Source organism: Haliotis rubra, unplaced genomic scaffold (assembly GCF_003918875.1).
Source record: "Haliotis rubra isolate DU_JTF1 unplaced genomic scaffold, ASM391887v1 Scf44, whole genome shotgun sequence".
Classification (NCBI taxonomy): Eukaryota; Metazoa; Mollusca; class Gastropoda; order Lepetellida; family Haliotidae; genus Haliotis; species Haliotis rubra.
This window is the reverse complement of record NW_025767124.1, coordinates 2,820,952-2,846,207: the sequence shown is the minus strand read 5'-3', so window position 1 is coordinate 2,846,207 and position 25,256 is coordinate 2,820,952. Positions and strand designations below refer to the sequence as shown.

The window sequence follows — 25,256 nt, the reverse complement described above, 5'->3', positions numbered from 1 at the left end:
CGACAACCGAGAGGAGAAAGTGAAGGAAGAAATGTTGAAATAACCTCGCCCAAGAATCTGCATTCAATTCGAATCATTACATCCTAATTTCAATGAAATCGAAAAACGGAGGATGTGTTTAGCGAATACAAACTTACTAACAGCTACAGGCAACCCATTAACGTAGAAGGCTTTTAAGACGTTCAACATTTGATTCATTAGACGACAAGCGCTGCCTTGTGTGTATGCTACATTAATGTGCATTCCAAATTACAGAGTAAGCACATTCCGATGTAAAGCTAAATAGTTCATCTTGACACTAAAATAAGATAATAACACTTCATTACCCAAAAGGGATTGCCTTTTTATTACCGTAGATACAAGTAAAAACTACAAATGTATATGTACAGGTGAAAAAAGGTATATAAAAAAATACACGTATATTCTCTTACTGGTAAATACGGTCTTCAAAAGGGATTGCCTTTTTATTACCCAAAATGTCATTTCGGTATCGGTAAAACAGAACAGAAATGAAAGAGGAAAAGGGATCCTGCAGTTTGCAAGTAGAACCGCAATACAACCACTTTGCTCCACTTTGTGAACATTCAGAAGAATGGGAAAGATAGTTCTGTTTCAGTCTGGTTTGCGGGGTATGTTGCGGTACCGCTTCACTGACCCCGAAAAGGGCTGCACAATGGCGGTCTCCACTACTGGGCGACAACACATATATTTACTATAGAATAATCAAAAAGGGTGATCAGATTTTTTTTCAGCGTTTTCATGGATACCATAGGAAAGTATACGTAACCAGAATAACTCCCATAGAACAACATTAACAATGGGCCAAATAATCGAAATATACGTCATTTGCTGATATAAATATGCTGGTGATATTAAAGTAATGTGGTCGTTCAGTTCCATGTATAGTGTGTACAATTTGGAGACAATTGCGATCTGACACGGAATATCAACGCACACATCAGTGTTGAAAATGGGTGTGTGTCGTGTCTCGAAACTGATTAAATAACGTTTTACTTCTCTAAAAGTAACGATGGGTGTTATTCTGGTGACGTATACTTTGTTATAGTATCCATGAAGATTGTAAGAAAAAATTCTAACCACCCGCGCTCGGATTTTTCTATAGTAAAGATATGGCGAGTAGTAAAGGCTGCAATTATGCAATCCTAGTCGGTATCAGTGTAGCGCCAATTTTATATGTAGGTGAAACTTACAACTTTGACTTACGATAAATACCCAAATTAATAGGTTTAGGTGTCCTGAACTTTTTCGGTAATAGAGACAAATATAATTGATATTCTGTTTAATTGGTTTGGAATTTCATAATTAAAAATTCCTTATCGAGAAAATTCCTAAAAGTAAGATATTGTTTTTAGTTTCTTTACAATGACATTAAATGCAATTCATATTTTTAATGTTTTATTGTGTTGACCTTTTATCCCAATATGCTTTTGATCTACATGGGTTTACGTCATTAAACATTCCTCTCTGTGCTTCATATAACTGGCCAACACACAATTATAAATATAACCGATAACCGATTCCATGGCAATAGGTTATCCACCTTTACAAACAGCACCGTCATCCACGAAACCTGGCTTGCACACGCAGTAGTAGCTGCCCTGGGTGTTGATACAGTCGGCGTCCTGTTGGCACGGCATACTGTCACATTCGTTCATATCTATGGATAGAGAACAAACAACAATTACTCAAACAAATCATATCCTTGTCGAGTTGTATCCAAAATGGTACCATTGCCCAAATAAAAAACACAAGATAAAAGTCTAACGTATGTTATATTTGAGATTACACTTTCTTAGTAAAGTACAGATTCTAGTACTTTCTAAAATGGCATTGTGTGTTTCATAGCTTTCGGCCGTGGGAGCCGTACCATTTAACAATTATCAGAGGGGTACACAAAGTCCGCAGCCTACACTACCAGTTGTCCGACTTCCATTTTTGTGGAAGCCGCGGTGGCTGAGCGGCTTAGGCGTCTGACTTTGTGTGCTGGCGATTAGGTGCCTGACTCTGAGGGTGTGGGTTCGAATCCCGGATGGGACTCAACCCCAAAAGTACTAGAATCTGTAACTTTACTAAGAAAGTGTAATCCCAAATATAACATACGTTATATTTGACCACTTTCTAAATTGGCATTGTGTATTTCAAAGATAAAAGTCCTTACGTGTGCTTGAGAAAGACGCCAAAGTTTCTTTGCAAACAGAAATTAAGAGCCACTTAGAAACAATCTTGTACGGCCAATGGGTATTGGTTGCGTTTCTTTTCCGGGTTTGTTAGATTGTGTATTGTTTAACGCCTCACTCAGCAATATTCCAACGCGACTATATCCCTTCTAGGATTCTGTAGAAAACGAAAAATGGAATTGGCCCTGATAAGTTTCATAGCTACAGAACACATAAAATCCAAGTGAAAGGTTTGTGACCTACCCTGACAGATGTCACCGACGTCGAGGAAGCCGCTCCTGCAGGTGCATGTGTAGTTGCCGGGGGTGTTGGTACAGTCAGAGTTGCTGGGGCAAGGGTCAGCGTCACACTCGTCAAAGTCTACGGTTTGAAAACGTGCATCTTCAGACATGATTGACACAGCGATCATACAATACAATGCTTAATAAACCGAGATTTCAAGAACAGACTACATGCTAGGTCGGTTTGAAAGCGAATGTGAAACATTTGCAGCATTTCATCTTAAAACATCAAAAACGTATATAATAAACATAAACAAATAATTATAACAGTGCAACAGAGTAACAATGGATGCAGAGAAGAACATATATCCTTTTTAAATACAATCAATGATGATTTATAGCTATCTGTATCATGCAGAAACCAGAGGATACATACGTAAATATTGGTTATTGATTGTTTTGTCACTATCATGACTCAATACCCATTCCTAGAACGCGGTGGCGGTGGGGTAGAAGCTTTCACTAAAAAAGTACAGTAAAGCGAGAAAAGGTGCTTTATGACAGACAATGTCGACTTTGTGTGGGGGCAACAAGCCAGTCAGTATGGTTTTAGGTCACTTTTAGTAATATTCCAGCAATATCACGTCGAGGGACACCAGAAATGGGCTTCACACATTGTACCCATGTAGGGAATAGAACCCGGGTCTTCGGCGTGACGAGCGGACGCTTCAACCACTGGCCTACCCCACCGCCCTTGCGGTAGCATACCCTTAAGTCTGATAGTAATGAGATTGAGTTTCGACGTGCGAGGTAAGTAAGAAAAGCATGGTATCCATACGAACTATCAGCCCTCAGGGAAGCTACCATATAATTTAACACACCACACACACAATACATATAAGATATAGGCCAAAATATTGTCGAAAAAGCCTGACATTGCGCCTCTAAGTACCTAGCTTCACCAGAGCTCTCCTCACAGTACTAGTCCTTGAGGTTTACTTGTCAGTCGCAAAATGTACTTACCACTGCATTTATCGCCATCTTTGACATACCCTTGTACACAGTCACAAGTATAACTTCCCACGGTGTTCTCACAGGTAGAGAACTCAGGACATGGATTAACCAAGCACTCATTGATATCTGTGGAACACAAGCATACAGCATGAAACAACTTCCGGTTGCGAAATCACTAACTCAGGAAGAGCACGTTAAATCTTCTTCTTCTTCATCATCATCATCATCATCACCACCAGCATCCTGAAACTACTAATAACAAGAAACACCCACATACACTCAACGCCAAACTCATAATGAAATCACGCGCAGCAAAATGAGAATTGCTGGGTAGCGTTCCCATTTAAAGACAGACTCCACCAACGAAGGTAGCCCAGCGTGTTTGACTGGATCCATCATGATATCTTCTACAACCTAATGTACTGCATAGTCTGATGTAGACTCTAAACCTGATAGACGTCAGACGTCTTCCCTATTCCACCCATTGAGACTGAAATACCGATATAACGTCACCCTTGTCATATCAATATGTTTAAGTGGAAGGAACAACGCACACGCACAACAGAAAACAACCCAGTCAGTATCTGGTCTTTATAAAGAAAACCGACCTTTGTTACGACACGCAAATGTGGACAGTTCCAAGTTCTACAGAATATTCCGCATCTTGACATCTGACGTCTGTGGTCATCGGTTAATGTTATGTTTGTACCTGATGCTTGTAATACCAATCACCAGTGCCGTTCTCACCTGTGCAGATCTCCCCCGACATTATGTAGCCGATGTTGCACTCGCACCTGTGTGTCCCGATCAGATCTATACACGTGGAGTGGACTGGGCACGGGCTGCTCTGGCACTCGTCTATCTCTAGGTAAGAAAACACATCAGAATGGAGTATGTTTCACAGCAGACTCTAGGGCGGTGGGGTAACCTAATCTAAAACCTCGGGATCGATTCCCAACATGGGTACAATATGTGAAGCCCATTTCTGGTGTCCCCCGACGTGATGTTGCTGGAATATTGCTGCAAGCGGCATAAAACCATACTCGCTTACTCATAACAGACTCAACCATCATTTACCATCTTCCATCAGATGAACATATCGCTTTGGCATTTTACTGTGTTATTAACAATGTCCAGAGTGTGGTGGTGGTGGTGGAATTGGGTTTTACGTCGTGCTTGAGAATATTTCGCTCATATGTCGACGTGCATGCGTGTGTATGTGTATGTTCGGCTGCTTGTACTAGCCCAGACTGAAGCTGGTTTTAGTGCTAGCCCACTGAGATACCATGCCGCAGTGAAGCATGAATACCCCATTATACTGACTCCGAGCCGACAAGACCCATTAATGCCGAGCGCCAGGTAGGGGCCAACAAGTACCAAATTTTAACGTCTTTTGGTATGACACGGTCGGGGATCAAACCCGCGACCTTCCGCACTCCGGGCGGACGCTCTAACCACTACACCACGGAGGCAGTCCATGTCCAGAGTGTACACAAAGGTAGTATTGCAACACATCATTCTCTGTTAGTTTATTGCATGACATGAAATAAATATATTTTGCAGGATCTGAGACTGAACTGCCGGGCAAAAGAAGGTAAAGACTTCAACACTGGGTGTGACCAAAGCATTATAAACGATGTCAAGACATAAGTAGAGTGGAAACACTCAAACACTGCAAACGTAGGATCTTTAACACAACTGTGATAGCCGCATCAAACACATCACCAACAAATAAACATTTTGGGTTTGTTTTAATTTCATCCATCGGAAGAATACTTTCTTTTGCCTGGCAGTTTAGAACACGTTCATATCAGGAATTAGCTGTGTCTCATACCTACATTTTCACTTGATGATTTTGTTCAACTTCAAGCAGGATCAAGATGGCCACCTTATTGCTCAGTCATTTCAAGTTGCTATTGAATTTTTTTCAGTACTCTGTTTCAGGGTTTAGGATAATTGGTATGTGACATAGTTATATTTCTGTAAATAATCGAATCTAGAACATCAACCCAAGTAGGATACGATGACATGTGACAGGCAAATCAGCGAGCCTGACCAACAGATCCTGTTAGTCGGCTCTAACGACAGGCTCTGGAAATTAAATGTTAAATGTGAACTAATCGAGGGATTGGGAAAATAACATAAGGTATAGTTGTGATTACTCTTTTTTAAGTAAAGTACAGATTCTAGTATGTTTGGAGGGTGAGTCCCATTTGGGACGGATCTTTACAGGTTAGCCTATACTGACCTATGTAAGATGACCTGACACTTTCTGTACTGTAAGGCGACACCGTCATTCCTTGGTCCAGCGCCATCGACGATGTCTCTGTAAGCGTAGACAGCATGCAAGAGGACGCGTTGACACCGACGTCACTGCACGTCAGCACAGTAATGGGTGTTGACGATGTTGACATCTGCAGTTGCGACATCTGCAGAGACATTGACGACTGAATCGAGTCCGTTGTTGACACGGCTTCTGTATTTGAAGGGCTGTATGATGTCGACTCTAATGACAACTCTGCCCACGAGGACAAGCTTTGACTTGTTACTGATGTCACTGTTCCCACGCTGAAACGTTCTGTTGCTGCAACCGATGGAGCTGATATACTCGTCATTGAAGACGACGTGACCTCTGTGTATTCTGCTGGTGAAGCTTCGAGGCTGTTGCTCTTACTGATGGTAGTTGTCGTAGAGGCTGTTGCTAGATAATCAGATACAGATGAAGCCGTGATACTGACTAAAACAGGTAAGGCCAATGTTTGGGATGATCTGGTGATCCCGATGGTTGAATCACCGTCTATACCAGACGTAGTGCTTGACATTTGCATATGTAAAACCAAGTCACTGCTTGAAATGTTTCCTATTTGATAAAGCACTGAACTCTCTTCTAAAGCACTGCTTGAAGCGTCCATTTGGATTGCAGTCGATGTTGAAAGTAGCGCTGAACTTTCTTCTGGAACACTGCTTGAAGCATCCATTTGGATTGCAGTCGATGCTTGAAGTAGCATTGAACTTTCTTCTGCTACACTGATTGAAGCATCCAATTGGATTGCAGTCGATGTTTGATGAAGCGCTGAACTTTCTTCAGCTACACTGCTTGAAGCATCCATTTGGATTGCAGACGATGTTGGAAGTAGCACTGAACTCTCTTCTGGAACACTGCTTGAGGCGTCCATTTGGATTGCAGTCGATGTTGAAAGTAGCACTGAACTTTCTCCAGCAACACTGCTTGAAGCATCCATTTGGATTGCAGACGATGTTTGAAGTAGCATTGAACTCTCTTCTGGAACACTGCTTGAAGCATCCATTTGGATTGCAGTCGATGTTTGAAGTAGCACTGAACTTTCTCCAGCAACACTGCTTGAAGCATCCATTTGGATTGCAGACGATGTTGAAAGTAGCATTGAACTCTCTTCTGGAACACTGCTTGAGGCGTCCAATTGAATTGCAGACGATGTTTGAAGTAGCATTGAACTCTCTTCTGGAACACTACTTGAGGTGTCCAATTGGATTGCAGAGGATGGTTGATATATCACTGAGCTTTCTCCAGCTACACTGCTTGAAGTGTCCATTTGGATTACAGACGATGTTTGATGTATCACAGAGCTTTCCTCAGCTAAACTGGTTGAAGCATCAATTTGGATTGCAGTCGATGTTGGAAGTAGCACTGAACTCTCTTCTGGAACACTGCTTGAAGCGACCATCTGGATTGCAGTCGATGTTGAAAGTAGCACTGAACTTTCTCCAGCAACACTGCTTGAAGCATCCATTTGGATTGCAGACGATGTTTGAAGTAGCATTGAACTCTCTTCTGGAACACTGCTTGAGGTGTCCAATTGGATTGCAGACGATGGTTGATATATCACTGAGCTTTCTCCAGCTACACTGCTTGAAGCGTCCATTTGGATTGCAGACGATGTTTGATGTATCACTGAGCTTTCTTCAGCTACACTGCTTGAAGTGTCCATTTGGATTGCAGTCGATGTTTGAAGTATCACTGAGCTTTCTTCAGCTACACTGCTTGAAGTGTCCATTTGGATTGCAGACGATGTTTGATGTAGCGCTGAACTTTCTTCAGCTACACTGCTTGAAGCGTCTATTTGGATTGCAGTCGATGTTTGATGTATCACTGAGCTTTCTTCAGCTACACTGCTTGAAGCATCCATTTGGATTGCAGTCGATGTTTGAAGTAACGCTGAACTTTCTCCAGCAACACTGCTTGAAGTGTCCATTTGGATTGCAGACGATGTTTGATGTATCGCTGAGCTTCCTCTAGCTACACTGCTTGAAGCGTCTATTTGGATTGCAGTCGATGTTTGAAGTATCACTGAGCTTTCTTCAGCTACACTGCTTGAAGTGTCCATTTGGATTGCAGACGATGTTTGATGTAGCGCTGAGCTTTCTTCTGCTACACTGCTTGAAGTGTCCATTTGGATTGCAGTCGATGTTGGAAGTAACGCTGAACTTTCTCCAACAACACTGCTTGAAGTGTCCATTTGGATTGCAGACGATGTTTGATGTATCACTGAACTTTCTCCAGGAACACTGCTTGAAGTGTCCATTTGGATTGCAGTCGATGTTTGAAGTAACGCTGAACTTTCTCCAACAACACTGCTTGAAGTGTCCATTTGGATTCCAGTCGATGTTTGATGTATCACTGAGCTTTCTTCAGCTACACTGCTTGAAGTGTCCATTTGGATTGCAGACGATGTTTGATGTAGCGCTGAGCTTTCTTCTGCTACACTGCTTGAAGCGTCTATTTGGATTGCAGTCGATGTTGGAAGTAACGCTGAACTTTCTCCAACAACACTGCTTGAAGTGTCCATTTGGATTGCAGACGATGTTTGATGTATCACTGAACTTTCTCCAGGAACACTGCTTGAAGTGTCCATTTGGATTGCAGTCGATGTTGGAAGTAACGCTGAACTTTCTCCAACAACACTGCTTGAAGTGTCCATTTGGATTGCAGACGATGTTTGATGTATCACTGAACTTTCTCCAGCAACACTGCTTGAAGCGTCCATTTGGTTTGCAGACGATATTTGATGTAGCGCTGAGCTTTCTTCTGCTACACTGCTTGAAGTAACCATTTGGATTGCAGTCGATGTTTGAAGCATCGATGAGCTTTCTTCTGCTACACCGCTTGGAGCGTCCATCTGGATTACAGACGATGTTTGTTGTAGCACTGGGCTCTCTTCTGCAACAGTGCTTGATACATCCATTTGGTTAGCAGTCGAACTTTGATGTTGCGCTGAACTCTCTTCTGGAACACTACTCCACATGTCTGTGTCGATGGCAGTCGATGTTTTCACTGTGTTTTCTTCAACAACACTGCTTGAAGCAGATATCTGCTCTGCAGCAGCTGATGTTTGCACAGGATTTTCCTCAGCGACATGGGTAGATGCATCCTGGTGTGTGGGGGCAGAGGTAACTGTAATTAACGACAAACATGTTACGGCATTAATTTTTTGCCAACTTTAAAAACCTGTTTCGGCATTTTATTTTATTGGTTCCCAAGATTAAACTATTACATATATACAAAGCCGTGATACATACGGCGTAAAGTAATATGGCTACATGATGTACAGGTGAGATATTACTGTTTTAATATTTTTATAAACATGCATAAGTCATTAAATAGATAATGTATACATAATGTCAGGTACAAATCAATACAGTTTGAGTCATCCAAGTAATGGGGAGAGAAGGCTCCATTTATGATGGAAATTATTTATTTTATTATTTTTTGTTGATATATGATTTTATAGTTTTTATATATATAGTTAGATTTGGAAGTATATTTTTAATACTACATAAGTTAGTATGTCTCTCCGGAGCAATGATGATGTGATTTAGTAGTCTATTTTCACGTTGAGTACCAAACCAAATCGTGTTTTTTGATAATTCAATGGATGTGGCTAAAATTGTTAAGCCAAATTTGTAGGTTTATCCAAAAGGTTTGAGTCTCCTGACATTCCCAGTACACATGACACACACTCTCATTTACATCTTTGCAAAAACAACACAAACTGTTGTTAACTTTTTTCATTTTGACCAATTCCTTTTTAGTGTAGATAATACCTTGTTTAAATCTATATTGAAAGTCTATAAGCTTTGTATCTTGCAATCCTTTTCTATATACTGTAAATATATTTTTCCAATCCAAGTCAGTTTCAGGAAATAAAAGCTGCCATTTATTACAAATGTTTGGATATTTATCATTACAAATAAGTTTATCATAAAAAAATCTGCAGCCTTTTGATGCTTTTACTAAATTTATCTGGCATTGGCTAACATTCAAATTACTGAGTGGAATAGAGAGACAGTGCTTTAAAGTATGTTTCCAAGATTCAGGTAATATGTTCACTAAATATCTGAAATCTAAGAAAGTACCTTTGATATGATCATTTTCTTTTAAAGATTCTATTGATAGTAATCCATTTTCATCACATATATCCCTAATATTCATAATCCCTTTCTCTGCCCAATTCTTTAAGAAATATGTTTTTGTAGTTGTGATTGAACCATAGTGGTTGAGATAGAATTTCATTAATGTTATTTGGGTCAACATAATGTTGTTTGCGTGCTTTTAGCACATCATGCCAAAAAGGGTTTTCAATCTCAATAAAAGTTTCAGAATTTGCTCCAAAGTTAAATATATCTTTGAAAGGTATATTGCATGGATTTTTATTTTCACATTTTTAAAATTAAAATCTTAAGGTGGATAATTTCAAAGCATCAATAAATTTACTTGTATTAATAATTCTCATTCCTCCTTCTTCATATTTATTTTTTTTATTACACTCCTCTTTATTTTACCATTTTTATCATTCCAAATGAATTTAAAAAATAGTTTTTCAAGCGAAGTAATAAATTCTGCTGGTGGGTTGGGCAAAGAATTGAAAATATGAACTAGTTTGGAGATTGCTAGGATTTTTATTACTGTTATTTTACCAATAAGTGTTAAATGTCTTTTTCTCCAAGATGCTAAGAATCTAATAATTTCTTCCAGTCTCTTTCTGGTGTTGATTACTCATAGGTTTTCAAGATCTGGTGTAAATTTAATACCTAGGACATCAAATTCACCCGTTACCCATTCAATTTTCAGGTCATTACATATTTTATCAGTAGATTTAGCTTTTGATCCAATCCAGATTGCTTTTGATTTATCTAAATTTATTTTCAAACCTGACATTTTATAAAATGCATTAATTGTGTCGATAGCAAGATATAAACTCTCCTCAGTTCCATCAAGAAATAGTTCGGTATCATCAGCGTATTGATCCAGTTTAAATTCCATATCATTGATGACAATACCTTTAATGTTTTCATTGTTTCTTATCATACTACCAAGAATCTCAGCTGCAAAAAGAAAAATGTAAGGGGAAAGTGGGTCTCCCTGTCTACATCCTCGTCCATTAGCAAAAAATTCAGAGAGAAAACTATGTTGGATGACACAAGATGTTGTTTCAAAAGTCAATATATTTATCCAAATTCAAATTTATGTAAAACTAGGTTGATAAAATCTTTAGAAACAGTGTCAAATGCTTTTTCAAAGTCAAACAGAATTAGCAAGCCAGGAATGTTTTGTTTCTTTGTTTCGAACATTATGTCATATAGCAGCCTTGTATTTTCGCTAATAGTCCTACCTGGTATAAAACCAGTTTGATTACAATGAATAAGATTATCTAAGGTGAGGTGAGGTGAAATTGGGTCTAACGTCGTGCTTGGGAATATTTCGCTCATATGACGACGTGCATGCGTGTGTATGTGTATGTGCGGCTGCTTGTACTAGCCCAGACTTAAGCTGGTTTTATAGTGCTAGCCCACTGAGATACCATGCCGCAGTGAAGCATGAATACCCCACTCAGACACATTATACTGACTCCGAGCCGACCAGTCCTTGTTGTACCCATTAATGCCGAGCGCCAGGCAGGGACCAACAAGTACCATATTTTAACGTCTTTTGGTTTGACGCGGTCGGGGATCAAACCCGCGACCTTCCGCTCTCCGGGCGGACGCTCTAACCACTACACCACGGAGGCGGTCAAGATTATCTAAAGTAGCTTTTAATCTCTGTGCAATACAGGAGCTGATAATTTTATAAATGGCATTGAGTAAAGTGATAGACCTCCAGTTTTTAAGTAGTGTTCTGTTTTTATTGGATTTTGGAATACAGGTGATGACACCCCTTTTCATATTTGAAGACTTTTCATTCTTAATTGATACATTTTTAGCGAATCCATAAATCCAATCCTGTTTCGGCATTTGACAAGTAGGTAATATTATGTGTAGTGCAAACAAATCTAATAACTCAATTATAAGTAAGGCACTGGGATATCACTTGAGATGGGATGATTGAACTTACCTTCTTGTTGAATTGGAGCAGCAGAGTTTGAATCTGGCACTTTACCAGTGAAATCTGTAAGCAATAGGATTTCTCTTATTAGAATAGCGATTAACGTTGTTGATGTGTTTGGCTTCTAGCCGCTTTGGGAAGTGGGAAGAGTCCGAAGTTTGGCATATCGGAGACTCTTTGATGAAACCAATGAAAACGAAAACAAGAAACATAATCAGGGGAAATGCCAGTTAAAATATGCAGCCATTCAAGCATAAGAAGTAAACAGTTCCACGTGTCAGAATCGGCATGATTGCTTTTCTCCATGTATATGAATACCGGGAAAACATTTATTTCGTGAACTTATTCTATAAATTTGTCAAACAACTGTATGAAAGGGGTATTAAAATCGGAATGGTCCAGTGGATCCCGTCGTCGATACACATATCATATGTCGTCCTCGATACACACATCATATGTCGTCGTCCATACACACACCATGTATCGTCGTCGATACACACATCATGTGTCGTCGTCGATACACACACCATGTGTCGTCGTCCATACACACATCATGTGTCGTCGTCCATACACACATGTGTCGTCCTCCACACACACATCATGTGTCGTCGTCCATACACACATCATGTGACGTCGTCGATACACACATCATGTGTCGTCGTCGATACACACATCATGTGTCGTCGACCATACACACATCATGTGTCGTCGTCCATACACACATCATGTGTCGTCGTCCATTCACACATCATGTGTCGTCGTCCATACACACACATCATGTCGTCGTCCATACACATCATGTGTCGTCGTCAATACACACATCATGTGTCGTCGTCCACACACACATCATGTGTCGTCGTCCACACACACATCATGTGTCGTCGTCCACACACACATCATGTGTCGTCACACATCATGTGTCGTCGTCCGCACACACATCATGTGTCGTCGTCCACACACACACATCATGTGTCGTCGTCCACACACACACCATGTGTCGTCACACATCATGTGTCGTCGTCCACACACACACGCCATGTGTCGTCGTCCACACACACATCATGTGTCGTCGTCCACACACACGTCATGTGTCGTCGTCCACACACACGTCATGTGTCGTCGTCCACACACACATCATGTGTCGTCGTCCACACACACACCATGTGTCGTCGTCCACACACACACCATGTGTCGTCGTCCATACACACATCATGTACCATTATGAAAAGTAAGTGATACGTAAAAGTCAATTTCCAATATTGATATCGGTTTCTGGTGATAGTTGTATGATAACACTGACTCAACAGGGAACACACGAGACCGGTAAGTCAAGTACGACAGTAGAAGTTATGACGCCAAAGGACCATAGAGCTTGGATGGGAAATTTTAACTTCTCTGAGTGGCATTTTAGAAGTTGAGAAGTACAATATAGACAAACTTAATTGATAACAAGTTCCTTATTTCGTCAGTGCGACGTTTCGATACAGATTTTTGTACCGTTGTCAAGCAGCGTTGTCATTCCTGCTCAACAACGGTACAAGAATCAGCGTTGTCATTCCTGCTTGACAACGGTACAGGAATCAGCGTTGTCATTCCTGCTCAACAACGGTACAAGAATCAGCGTTGTCATTCCTGCTCAACAACGGTACAAGAATCAGCGTTGTCATTCCTGCTCAACAACGGTACAAGAATCAGCATTGTCATTCCTGCTTGACAACGGTACAAGAATCAGCGTTGTCAATCCTGCTCAACAACGGTACAAGAATCAGCGTTGTCATTCCTGCTTGACAACGGTACAAGAATCAGCGTTGTCATTCCTCCTCAACAACGGTACAAGAATCAGCGTTGTCATTCCTGCTCAACAACGGTACAAGAATCAGCGTTGTCATTCCTGCTCAACAACGGTACAAGAATCAGCGTTGTCATTCCTGCTTGACAACGGTACAAGAATCAGCGTTGTCATTCCTGCTCAACAACGGTACAAGAATCAGCGTTGTCATTCCTGCTTGACAACGGTACAAGAATCAGCGTTGTCATTCCTGCTTGACAACGGTACAAGAATCAGCGTTGTCATCCCTGCTCAACAACGGTACAAGAATGAGCTTGGTCATTCCTGCTCAACAACGGTACAAGAATGAGCGTTGTCATTCCTGCTCAACAACGGTACAAGAATCAGCGTTGTCATTCCTCCTAAACAACGGTACAAGAATCAGCGTTGTCATTCCTGCTAAACAACGGTACAAGAATCAGCATTGTCATTCCTGCTCAACAACGGTACAAGAATCAGCGTTGTCATTCCTCCTCAACAACGGTACAAGAATCAGCGTTGTCATTCCTCCTCAACAACGGTACAAGAATCAGCGTTGTCTTTCCTCCTCAACAACGGCACAACAATCAGCGTTGTCATTCCTGCTCAACAACGGTACAAGAATGAGCTTGGTCATTCCTGCTCAACAACGGTACAAGAATCAGCGTTGTCATTCCTCCTCAACAACGGTACAAGAATCAGCGTTGTCATTCCTGCTCAACAACGGTACAAGAATCAGCGTTGTCTTTCCTCCTCAACAACGGTACAAGAATCTGCGTTGTCATTCCTGCTTGACAACGGTACAAGAATCAGCGTTGTCTTTCCTCCTCAACAACGGTACAAGAATCAGTGTTGTCATTCCTGTTCAACAACGGTACAAGAATCTGCGTTGTCATTCCTGCTTGACAACGGTACAAGAATCAGCGTTGTCATTCCTCCTCAACAACGGTACAAGAATCAGCGTTGTCATTCCTGCTCAACAACGGTACAAGAATCAGCGTTGTCATTCCTGCTTGACAACGGTACAAGAATCAGCGTTGTCAATTCCTCCTCAACAACGGTACAAGAATCAGCGTTGTCATTCCTGCTTGACAACGGTACAAGAATCAGCGTTGTCATCCCTGCTCAACAACGGTACAAGAATGAGCTTGGTCATTCCTGCTCAACAACGGTACAAGAATCAGCGTTGTCATTCCTGCTCAACAACGGTACAAGAATCAGCGTTGTCATTCCTCCTCAACAACGGTACAAGAATCAGCGTTGTCATTCCTGCTCAACAACGGTACAAGAATCAGCGTTGTCATTCCTCCTAAACAACGGTACAAGAATCAGCGTTGTCATTCCTGCTAAACAACGGTACAAGAATCAGCGTTGTCATTCCTGCTCAACAACGGTACAAGAATCAGCGTTGTCATTCCTCCTCAACAACGGTACAAGAATCAGCGTTGTCATTCCTGCTTGACAACGGTACAAGAATCAGCGTTGTCTTTCCTCCTCAACAACGGTACAAGAATCAGCGTTGTCATTCCTGCTCAACAACGGTACAAGAATCAGCGTTGTCATTCCTGCTCAACAACGCTCAACAACGGTACAAGAATCAGCGTTGTCATTCCTGCTCAACAACGGTACAAGAATCAGCGTTGTCATTCCTCCTCAACAACGGTACAAGAATCAGCGTTGTCATTCCTGCTCAACAACGGTACAAGAATCAGCGTTGTCTTTCCTCCTCAACAACGGTACAAGAATCTGCGTTGTCATTCCTGCTTGACAACGGTACAAGAATCAGCGTTGTCTTTCCTCCTCAACAACGGTACAAGAATCAGCGTTGTCATTCCTGTTCAACAACGGTACAAGAATCTGCGTTGTCATTCCTGCTTGACAACGGTACAAGAATCAGCGTTGTCTTTCCTCCTCAACAACGGTACAAGAATCAGCGTTGTCATTCCTGTTCAACAACGGTACAAGAATCAGCGTTGTCATTCCTGCTTGACAACGGTACAAGAATCAGCGTTGTCATTCCTCCTCAACAACGGTACAAGAATCAGCGTTGTCATTCCTGCTTGACAACGGTACAAGAATCAGCGTTGTCATCCCTGCTCAACAACGGTACAAGAATGAGCTTGGTCATTCCTGCTCAACAACGGTACAAGAATGAGCGTTGTCATTCCTGCTCAACAACGGTACAAGAATCAGCGTTGTCATTCCTCCTCAACAACGGTACAAGAATCAGCGTTGTCATTCCTGCTCAACAACGGTACAAGAATCAGCGTTGTCATTCCTCCTAAACAACGGTACAAGAATCAGCGTTGTCATTCCTGCTAAACAACGGTACAAGAATCAGCGTTGTCATTCCTGCTCAACAACGGTACAAGAATCAGCGTTGTCATTCCTCCTCAACAACGGTACAAGAATCAGCGTTGTCATTCCTGCTTGACAACGGTACAAGAATCAGCGTTGTCTTTCCTCCTCAACAACGGTACAAGAATCAGCGTTGTCATTCCTGCTCAACAACGGTACAAGAATCAGCGTTGTCATTCCTGCTCAACAACGGTACAAGAATCAGCGTTGTCATTCCTCCTCAACAACGGTACAAGAATCAGCGTTGTCATTCCTGTTCAACAACGGTACAAGAATCTGCGTTGTCATTCTTGCTCAACATCGGTACAAGAATCTGCGTTGTCATTCCTGCGCAACAACGGTACAAGAATCTGTATCGAAACGTCGCACTCACGATATTAAAGAAGTTGTTATCCATAAAATCTGTCAATATTGTACTGCGCAACATCTTAAATGCCACTCAAAGAAGACATAATGGTCCACAAACACAATCATCCTTCCTCGAAAGTGTCAAAATCAAGACACACTACGCACTGCATGTGGAACGCTCAAACTAAACACATGTCTTTGTGCTGTACGTCGTCAACACTTATCTTTGCTTAAGTACTTTGGTATTTACACCGATATTCCTTCATACTCTACTTTTGTACGCAGGATATCTTTAACATGTTCTGTAATATATTCTGACCTGTATATACGTCGTTCAATGTATAATTTGGACTGGCAATATTCTGATATCCTGCGTTGAAGAGGCCGGCTATTTCACTGTCCACCACCGTTGTAGTCGTAAAGCCTACTTCAAACTCCACCACAACACTGCCTTGTCTGCAACATGAGTGATCCGCCTTCAGAGATATATAATCAACCTATCTAATCAAAAAGTTAAATGCACATTTCAACTGTAATCATTCTGAATACACAATGCCATTTAAACAATGGCAATTGCAGCATATGTTATTTGGGGATTGCACTTTATAAGAATAGTGCAGATCCTAGTACTTTTGTTAGGCAGTGTCCCATCTTGGTATAAAACCCACACTCTGGAAGTCAGGAAGCTAATCGCCAGCACCTAATGTCAGCCATGTGGGTTAGACGTAGAAGATGAGGTGGCTGAGTGGGTTAGATGGCTGACTGTGTGTGCTGGGGCGATTGAAAAAAATTAAAATATAATGTTCCGTGAATTTTGAAAATGTCCTTGTAGCAATATTTTGAAAAGCGTTTAAATGTTTTATTATTCATCTTAGTTAACCATACTCAGAAAGTCTTCAAGATATCCAAACTAAATCAGATTAACGAATGCTGAATAATGTCCCGTTATGTGTATATTCACGTATACGACAGGTGTGTGGCCTGGCGTCAGCTTTAAAGAGTAAAAATCTAGGAAAGATTAGGAAACCATAATTAAGCCAAAACTTTCCAAATGATTTCGGCAGTTATAAGATGCATGTTTTGACCTTATTACAGCACCGAACATAAATATATAAGGTTAAGAGGTGTCCACTCGTTGATTCTACAGTTTTCAGGAAGTTTTGTTTATGATATTTGAAGAAGGTTCAATCCTTCACCAAGTCTGATTTTCCTAGAAGAAAGACTAGGATCAGACTAGACAGCGTAACATAAGGGACATGATCCTGGGTCATGGTTCCATACCCCCGAGAAGTTAGAACAATGTTCTCCAAGTACACATAATGGCCGACCTATGTATTTGAAATAAAGAATGCTCAAGAAAGAGACAAGGCCCGATGCAAGTCCTTTTTCATGCCAATATCTGAAAGTGTTCTGCAATTTTCAGATCGATTTTCAGTGGCCCGCCTCATTCTTTATCCTGTATGATCAGATTAGAAATATGAGTATTTCGTTTCATATACAGCTGAACAATGCTGTGATGATACTGGATACTTTACCTAAATCCAGTAATGACAATACTGTCGATGTATGGAGCCAGATCAGTATTGCCGAAGATTTGCTGGAGCTACAAAAATTATAATAACTGTTATTATCGTGATAAAAAACAGCAGCAACAATAGCATCAAATAAAAACGTTTTATTTACATAATATCAATTTAGTCTCATGTTTCATTATAGAAAGCATTATACTTTTTTAATCTTGATTGTTCCTTTCTGAACATCGATTTCGATTAAAGGTCAGTCATTTACAATAGTCGACATATTTGAAAATGATACTTCTGAATGAGTGAAATATAGTGAGCTACTCACGAATTTCAGTATTTTCTGCTTTAGCTGTTTGTATTCATCCGAATTTTTGTCGTTGAGATTTTCCGTCCACGTCGCTCCGTCTGTAACCTTAATTACTCCGCTATATGACTTCGCTGTTTGTGTAACTTGTGTTGTTGTTGGTTGTAGTACTGTTGCCACGGCTGTTGTTGATGATGTTGTGGTTGGTTGTGTTGTCACAGTTGTGGATGTTGGCGGTTGAGTTATCGCAGAGGACGATGTTTGACCAACCTGTGATGATGTAGTTGGTTGTAGGGCGACGGATGTGGTGGGTTCTTGAACTGATGACACGGATGATGATGATACACCGACGTATGCTGATGATGTGGGTGTTGGCACTGCCACAGATGTGGTTGGTGTCGCTTCCATCATCAGATGTGACGATGATTCACCAATGTATGCTGATGTTGTTGCCTCCAGGTACGTTGATGACGTTGATGATGCCATCGTCATAGATGTAGTAGGTGCTGCTTCCGTCATCACAGATGATGTTTCGAGGTGAGCTGATGATGTGGTCGCTCCCATTGCCACTGAAGTAGTCGGTGCTTCTTCCGTCATCACAGATGATGTTTCGAGGTGAGCTGACGATGTGGTCGCTCCCATTGCCACGGATGTAGTCGGAGCCTCTTCCGTCATCACAGATGATGTTTCGAGATACGCTGACGATGTGGTTGCTCCCATTACCACAGATGCAGTCGGAGCCTCTTCCGTCATCACAGATGATGTTTCGAGTACGATGTTGCTTCCATTATCAAAGATGATGTTTCGAGATACGCTGACGATGTGGTTGCTGCCATTACCACAGATGTAGTAGATGTTGCTTCCATTATCAAAGATGATGATGTCTCCTCGAGGTAAGAGGATGAAGACTGAGCCGGCTGCATATCCGACGTTGATGATAACGTGACTCCATCTTGTGATGTAGCAGTTGATGTTGACGTCGAAAGGACAGCGGAGGAGGAGCTTACTATTCCTTCTGAGGTCACACCTTCTGAGTAGAAAACATCATTGCTGCTCGATTCTAGGACTGGAGATGTTTCAGTAGCATAAACAGAAGGATATTCAGTTTGTGCTGAAATGGCTTCTGACGTGAATTGGGAAATGACACCATGTGACGAAGTTACTTCCTCTGAAGAAACTGCCCATGTCGAAGTCTCTGATGATGACAAAAAAGATGTACTGTTGAGCATGGTTGAAAGTGAAGAATATGTTCCTACTGTTGACATTGTTGTTGCTGTTGAAGTTACTGCTGATGTTGTTTCTGTTGGCACTGATATTGTAGCTGAAGACGCCACTGATGCTGTTGTTGTATTAGGAAGTAGTGCGGAAGTTGTATTCGAAGGTACTTCTGTCGTTGTTTCTGCTGCTGTTTCTGATGTTGCTGATGATACTTCTGGCGGTGTTGTTGTTTCAGAAGGTGCTGTTGACATTGTTGCTGAATCAGACGATATTGTTGACGTTGTTGCTGTAGAAGAAGATTCTGCTAATGATAACATTGACGTTGTTTCCGTTGCTGTAGGTGCTGTTGACGCTGTTCCTGTTGCAGAAGATACTTCTGTCGATGTTGTGTCGGAAGATACTGCTGATGTTGCATCTGATGGTATTGTTGCTGATGTTGTTGCTATAGATGCAGAAGATGTTGACGCTGATGTTGTAGTTGAAGATACTCCTGGTGATAATGTTGTATCAGAAGGTGCTGTTGACGTTATATCTGAAGTTGCTGGTGTTGTTTCAGCATTGGCAGATACCGTTGTCGTAGCTGACGGCACTGATGACGGTGTGACTGTTGATGGTGTTGCATCTGTCTCTACTGCTGCTGATGTTGTTGCAGTAGATGCAGATGTTGTTGACGTTGTTGTTTCCTCTGAATATACTGTTGAGGGTCCTGCTGTAGCTGAAGATCCAACTGCTGCAGATGTTGTAGGTGTTGTTCCTGTTGACGTCGTTGCTGTTGGTAAAGATACTTCTGGCGTTGTAGTTTCAGAAGATACTGCTGATGTTGTTGTTTCTGAAGATACTGTTGCTGATGTGGGTGATGAAGATGCAGCTACTGTGAATGTTGTATCAGTATGTGTAGATACTGTTGATTCTGATGTCGTAGTTGACGCTACTGATGACGATGTTGCTGCATCAGAAGATACTGTTAAGGGTGTTTCTGTAGCTGAAGACCCAGCAGCTGATGATGTTGTTGTAGGGGTAGTTTCTGTCGTCGTTATTGTATCTGAAGATACTGCTAGAGTTGGTGTATCTGAGGATATTGCTGAAGAGGTTGCGGAAGTTGCAGATACTGTTGACGTTGGTGTTGTCAACGAAGATTCTGCCGAAGACACCATTGACGTTGTTTCTGTTGGTGTAGATACCGTTGACGTTGCTTCTGATGCTGTAGAAGATACTTCTGGCGTTGCTGTTGATGTCACGGCTGACGATACTGACGGCGATGTTGCTGTTTCAGAAGATACTGTTGACGCTATTGTTGAATCCGAAGATACTATTGGGGTTGTTGCTGTAGCTGAAGATGTTTCTGAAGATACTGCTGGCGGATTTGTATCCGAAGATGCTAAAGATGTTGTATCAGAAGGTGCTGTTGACGTTTCTGCATCTGATACTGCTGATGATGTTGTAGCTGAAGATGCTGTTGACGTTGTTTCTGTATGGGAAGGTGATGCTTCTGAAGTTGTTGCTGATGACGTTTCTGCAGCTGGTAGAGCTGATGAAGTTGTAGCTGAAGATGCTGTTGTTTCTGAATGGGAGGATGGTACTTCTGAAGTTGTTGCTGTCGATGCTACAGCTAAAGATATTGCTGCTGATGTTGTTGCTGTATCAGAAGATACTGTTGATGTTGTCGTTGTTGTACCTGAAGCTACTGTTGCTGATGTTGTAGTTTCTGTTGTATCTGAAGATACTCCTGGCGTTGTTACTGCAGTTGAAGATACTGCTGTTGGTGTAGATGCAGGTTCTGTTGCCGTTTCAGAAGGTATTGCTGAAGCTGATCCTTCTGAAGATACTACTGGCCCTGTTGTTGTCTCAGAAGAGACGGCTGACGTAGCTGTGTCTGAAGACACTGCTGCTGCTGATGTAGTTGCTGTTTCAGAAGGTGCTGATGAAGTTGCTGCTTCAGAAGATACTACTGGCCCTGTTGTTGTCTCAGAAGGGACGGCTGACGAAGTTGTGTCTGAAGACACTGCTGCTGATGTTGTTGCTGTAGGTGTTGATGCTGCTGATGTAGTAGTTGCTGTTTCAGAAGGTGCTGCTGAAGTTGCTGCTTCAGAAGATACTGCTGGTCCTGCTGTTGTCTCAGAAGGGACGGCTGACGAAGTTGTGTCTGAAGATGCTGCTGCTGATGTTGTTGCTGTAGGTGTTGATGTTGCTGATGTAGTAGTTGCTGTTTCAGAAGGTGCTGCTGAAGTTGCTGCTTCAGAAGATACTGCTGGTCCTGTTGTTGTCTCAGAAGGGGCTGCTGACGTAGTTGTGTCTGAAGACACTGTCGCTGATGTAGTAGTTGCTGTTTCAGAAGGTGCTGCTGAAGTTGCTGCTTCAGAAGATACTACTGGTCCCTGTTGTTGTCTCAGAAGGGACGGCTGACGAAGTTGTGTCTGAAGATGCTGCTGCTGATGTTGTTGCTGTAGGTGTTGATGTTGCTGATGTAGTAGTTGCTGTTTCAGAAGGTGCTGCTGAAGTTGCTGCTTCAGAAGATACTACTGGTCCTGTTGTTGTCTCAGAAGGGGCTGCTGACGTAGTTGTGTCTGAAGACACTGCTGCTGATGTAGTAGTTGCTGTTTCAGAAGGTGCTGCTGAAGTTGCTGCTTCAGAAGATACTACTGGCCCTGTTGTTGTCTCAGAAGGGGCTGCTGACGTAGTTGTGTCTGAAGATGCTGCTGCTGATGTTGTTGTTGTAGGTGTTGATGCTGCTGATGTAGTAGTTGCTGTTTCAGAAGGTGCTGCTGAAGTTGCTGCTTCAGAAGATACTGCTGGTCCTGTTGTTGTCTCAGAAGGGACGGCTGACGAAGTTGTGTCTGAAGATGCTGCTGCTGATGTTGTTGCTGTAGGTGTTGATGTTGCTGATGTAGTAGTTGCTGTTTCAGAAGGTGCTGCTGAAGTTGCTGCTTCAGAAGATACTGCTGGTCCTGTTGTTGTCTCAGAAGGGACGGCTGACGAAGTTGTGTCTGAAGATGCTGCTGCTGATGTTGTTGCTGTAGGTGTTGATGCTGCTGATGAAGTTGTTGTATCAGAATGTGCTGCTGGAGTTGTTGTATCTGAAGATGCAACTGTAGTTGTTTCTGACTGTAGTACTGTTGATGTTGTTGAAGCTGACGATGCAGTTGCTTTTGTTGTTGATGTAGTTGCAGATTCGGATGACGTTGTTGTTGTTGTTGAAGTTGTTGCTGCATCAGATGTTGCTATTGTCGTTGTTGTTGTAGTATCTGTAGACACTGCTGATGTTGTTACCGTAGTTGCAGATTCTTTTGACGTTGTTGTATCTGGTGTTGTACCTGATGAAACTGATGATGTGGTTGTTGTATCAGAAGGTGCTGTTGATGTTATATCTGAAGATATAGCTGCTGTTGTTGTGTCTGCAGATGCAGACGCTGTTGAAGTTGTAGTTGTATCTGTAGATACCGTGGACATTGTTGTACCAGCAGACGTAGTTGGGGACGTTATAGCTGTAGAGACAGGTTCTATTGATGTTGCTGTAGCTGAAGATACTGATACTGTTGAGGATGAAATCATATATGACGTATCTGTGCCAGGTGGTGCTGATGCTGATTCATGGGACGTTATCTCTAGCGTCGAACTGTCCTCTACACTTAATACCGACAGTGTTGTAGGTGGAGCTGGCAGAGGGTATGTAGTATCAGACGTTGACAGCGTTGTTGTAGCTTCCACGGACGTTGTTGTCTGGAATGTACAACATATTTTAAAGACATAAGTACTTTAAAAATCATGAAATGATTTCAATCCATTATGTAGATACAAGATGAATTGGCCACCAATATGGATAACTAAGATAGGGGTGCATTCTGTCTACGAGCATACATATACTTACGTCTCTCGGGGAACATACATAAATGTGTTCAAATGAAAAAGGGATGGTTTATAAAGTCTGTGTAACATGCAGTTATTGATCAGGGAGGAAGATATCTAGACAACATATGAAAAAGGAAAAAGACAAGCTAAAATGTTCAATAAATAGGAAGTTACTAGACATAAATACTGAACGGATAATAAGTAATGAATTTCGGTTATTTGCTATAAAGCCATATTTGACATCATGTGGGCTTCTACAAGTCATTACGGTAATATAATCTATAACTGGAATACATTTACGTGTGAATCGATTGTGATTGACTACAACAAATTTACACAAGTGACAATATCGACTATGGGACAAACTACGAGACATAACTATCTACAATCAACATTTTGTTCAATGTATGCCGTGTCGATACAACTCTTCACTACATTTTCTTTACAATCATACTGAATTCTAGTACTTGTAAAACGTCTACTGACACCATACTCGTGATCGTGGATGTCACCAAAACGACAAATAACATTACAGATATATGAACACTGCAAACAACGAAATTGTCAGAAACATAACCACTTACTAAGGTAAATGATTTTAAAGTGAACCTACTAATTGGACGAACTACTAATGTACATTAAAATGTAGTCTACATATAAAACTATATTTACAATACAATATGTGGAAATAGGTTCTAAAAGGCTTGAACTATGTAAAAGTTGAAAATATTTTAAAAGTTGTCAATTAAGCTAAAAGAGGGTTAAATATTATATAGATTCTGTGTTAGTAGACATAATGATGAAACAGATGAGTTCACTCCACACGTGTCGGGCAATGGTGAGATATATGATGACCACAACACATTGACAGTGACGTCCACCCGTGCATGACTGTGCGTCTTCACATACTACAACACCTGGTGAGGTACAAAATGTCTCTTACTTCTTGCTCCAGGGAACTTACACACGTAGAAACGTCCTGCGTCTTCACATACTACAACAGCTGGTGAGGTACAAAATGTCTCTTACTTCTTGCTCAAGGGAACTTACACCCACAGAGAAGTCCTGCGTCTTCACATACGACAACAGCTGGTGAGGTACAAAACGCCTCTTACTTCCTGCTCCAGGGAACTTACACCCGCAGAAAAGCCCTGTGTGTGTGTACCTGGTATGGTGTGGATAGAGGATGTTCTTGTGTCACATCTTTAGAATCTACTGTAGTTGTTGCTAGAATTTGCGAGAGTCTCGAGAGATGATCCAACAAGAGTTTTCTTTCTGCATGAAGAGGCAATATCTGCTTCAAATCTGGGTACAGTTAATGTAGGAGACATCAGCATACTGTGTGATCTTTGATCGTTGCAGTCATTAAGGAACCTCAGGGCTTGAGTTGATCTGTGTCCATCACAAATCAGTCCCAAGTCCATGACTCTGATTCTGGTAATGGAGTTGTTGTTCATTTAATTGACGTAATTTGGAATATTGGATGATTGGGATAAAGACTCACTGGAATGGAATTTATCTTGTTCTGTTTTTTTGCGTTTCAGCTAAAGTTTCCATAAACTGACTTTTAGAAGCCGGTTGTATTTCCATTGTACCTGCACATGTTGCTCACGTCTCGGAAGCGCTGGATTCCATTTTGGTGTTGGTGCATGTTGTAGTTCATTGAAGTACCTGACATGTGCACAGTCACCGATCTGCCCAGTTGTGGAATATGTTTAAAATGCAACCTGATGTCCCTCCATTTAGAAAGCGTATTCGAAATTTAAGGGTTGTTTAAAATGTAAAGTTGATGGTAATGTTTCAGGGTTGGATGTCCAACCCATGTCATGTTTAGTTTTAATGGATTCGGTTGTACTTTTAGCATTTGAAATTAGATAAAAAATGAATTCATATATATGTGTCGTTTCATATGAACTATCTTCTTTCTTGAATTTTGGTAAACATACAGAAGAAATGTGAAAAAGATATACCCTTCATGTTTCATTGAAGCAACAGTATCAAATGCACTGATGATGATGCATGGACACATGTGATGGACTGGGCTACAGCAGTTGGTCCGT

General features: G+C 41.4%; 2 protein-coding genes across 2 annotated transcripts in view; both read right to left on the bottom strand.

Annotated features, from left to right (window-relative positions):
- LOC124289406 overlaps positions 1 to 8,655 on the bottom strand; it is a 43,960-nt gene extending 35,305 nt beyond the window's left edge. Inside the window, 5 exon segments of the mRNA XM_046726028.1 lie at positions 1,562 to 1,678; positions 2,442 to 2,558; positions 3,443 to 3,559; positions 4,181 to 4,297; positions 5,682 to 8,655. Coding sequence (XP_046581984.1) covers positions 1,562 to 1,678; positions 2,442 to 2,558; positions 3,443 to 3,559; positions 4,181 to 4,297; positions 5,682 to 8,655 — 3,442 coding nt within the window.
- A 3,096-nt stretch (positions 8,656 to 11,751) lies between these two features.
- Positions 11,752 to 24,847, bottom strand: LOC124289405 (serine-rich adhesin for platelets-like). The gene is made up of 7 exons (XM_046726027.1): positions 24,809 to 24,847; positions 21,720 to 23,067; positions 18,915 to 21,520; positions 18,154 to 18,873; positions 17,841 to 17,908; positions 16,625 to 16,761; positions 11,752 to 11,855 (listed from the first exon to the last, which is right to left on the bottom strand). The coding sequence occupies exons 1-7, from the start codon at positions 24,845 to 24,847 to the stop codon at positions 11,752 to 11,754; spliced, it is 5,022 nt and encodes a 1,673-aa protein (XP_046581983.1).
- Between the last annotated feature and the right edge of the window lie 409 nt (positions 24,848 to 25,256).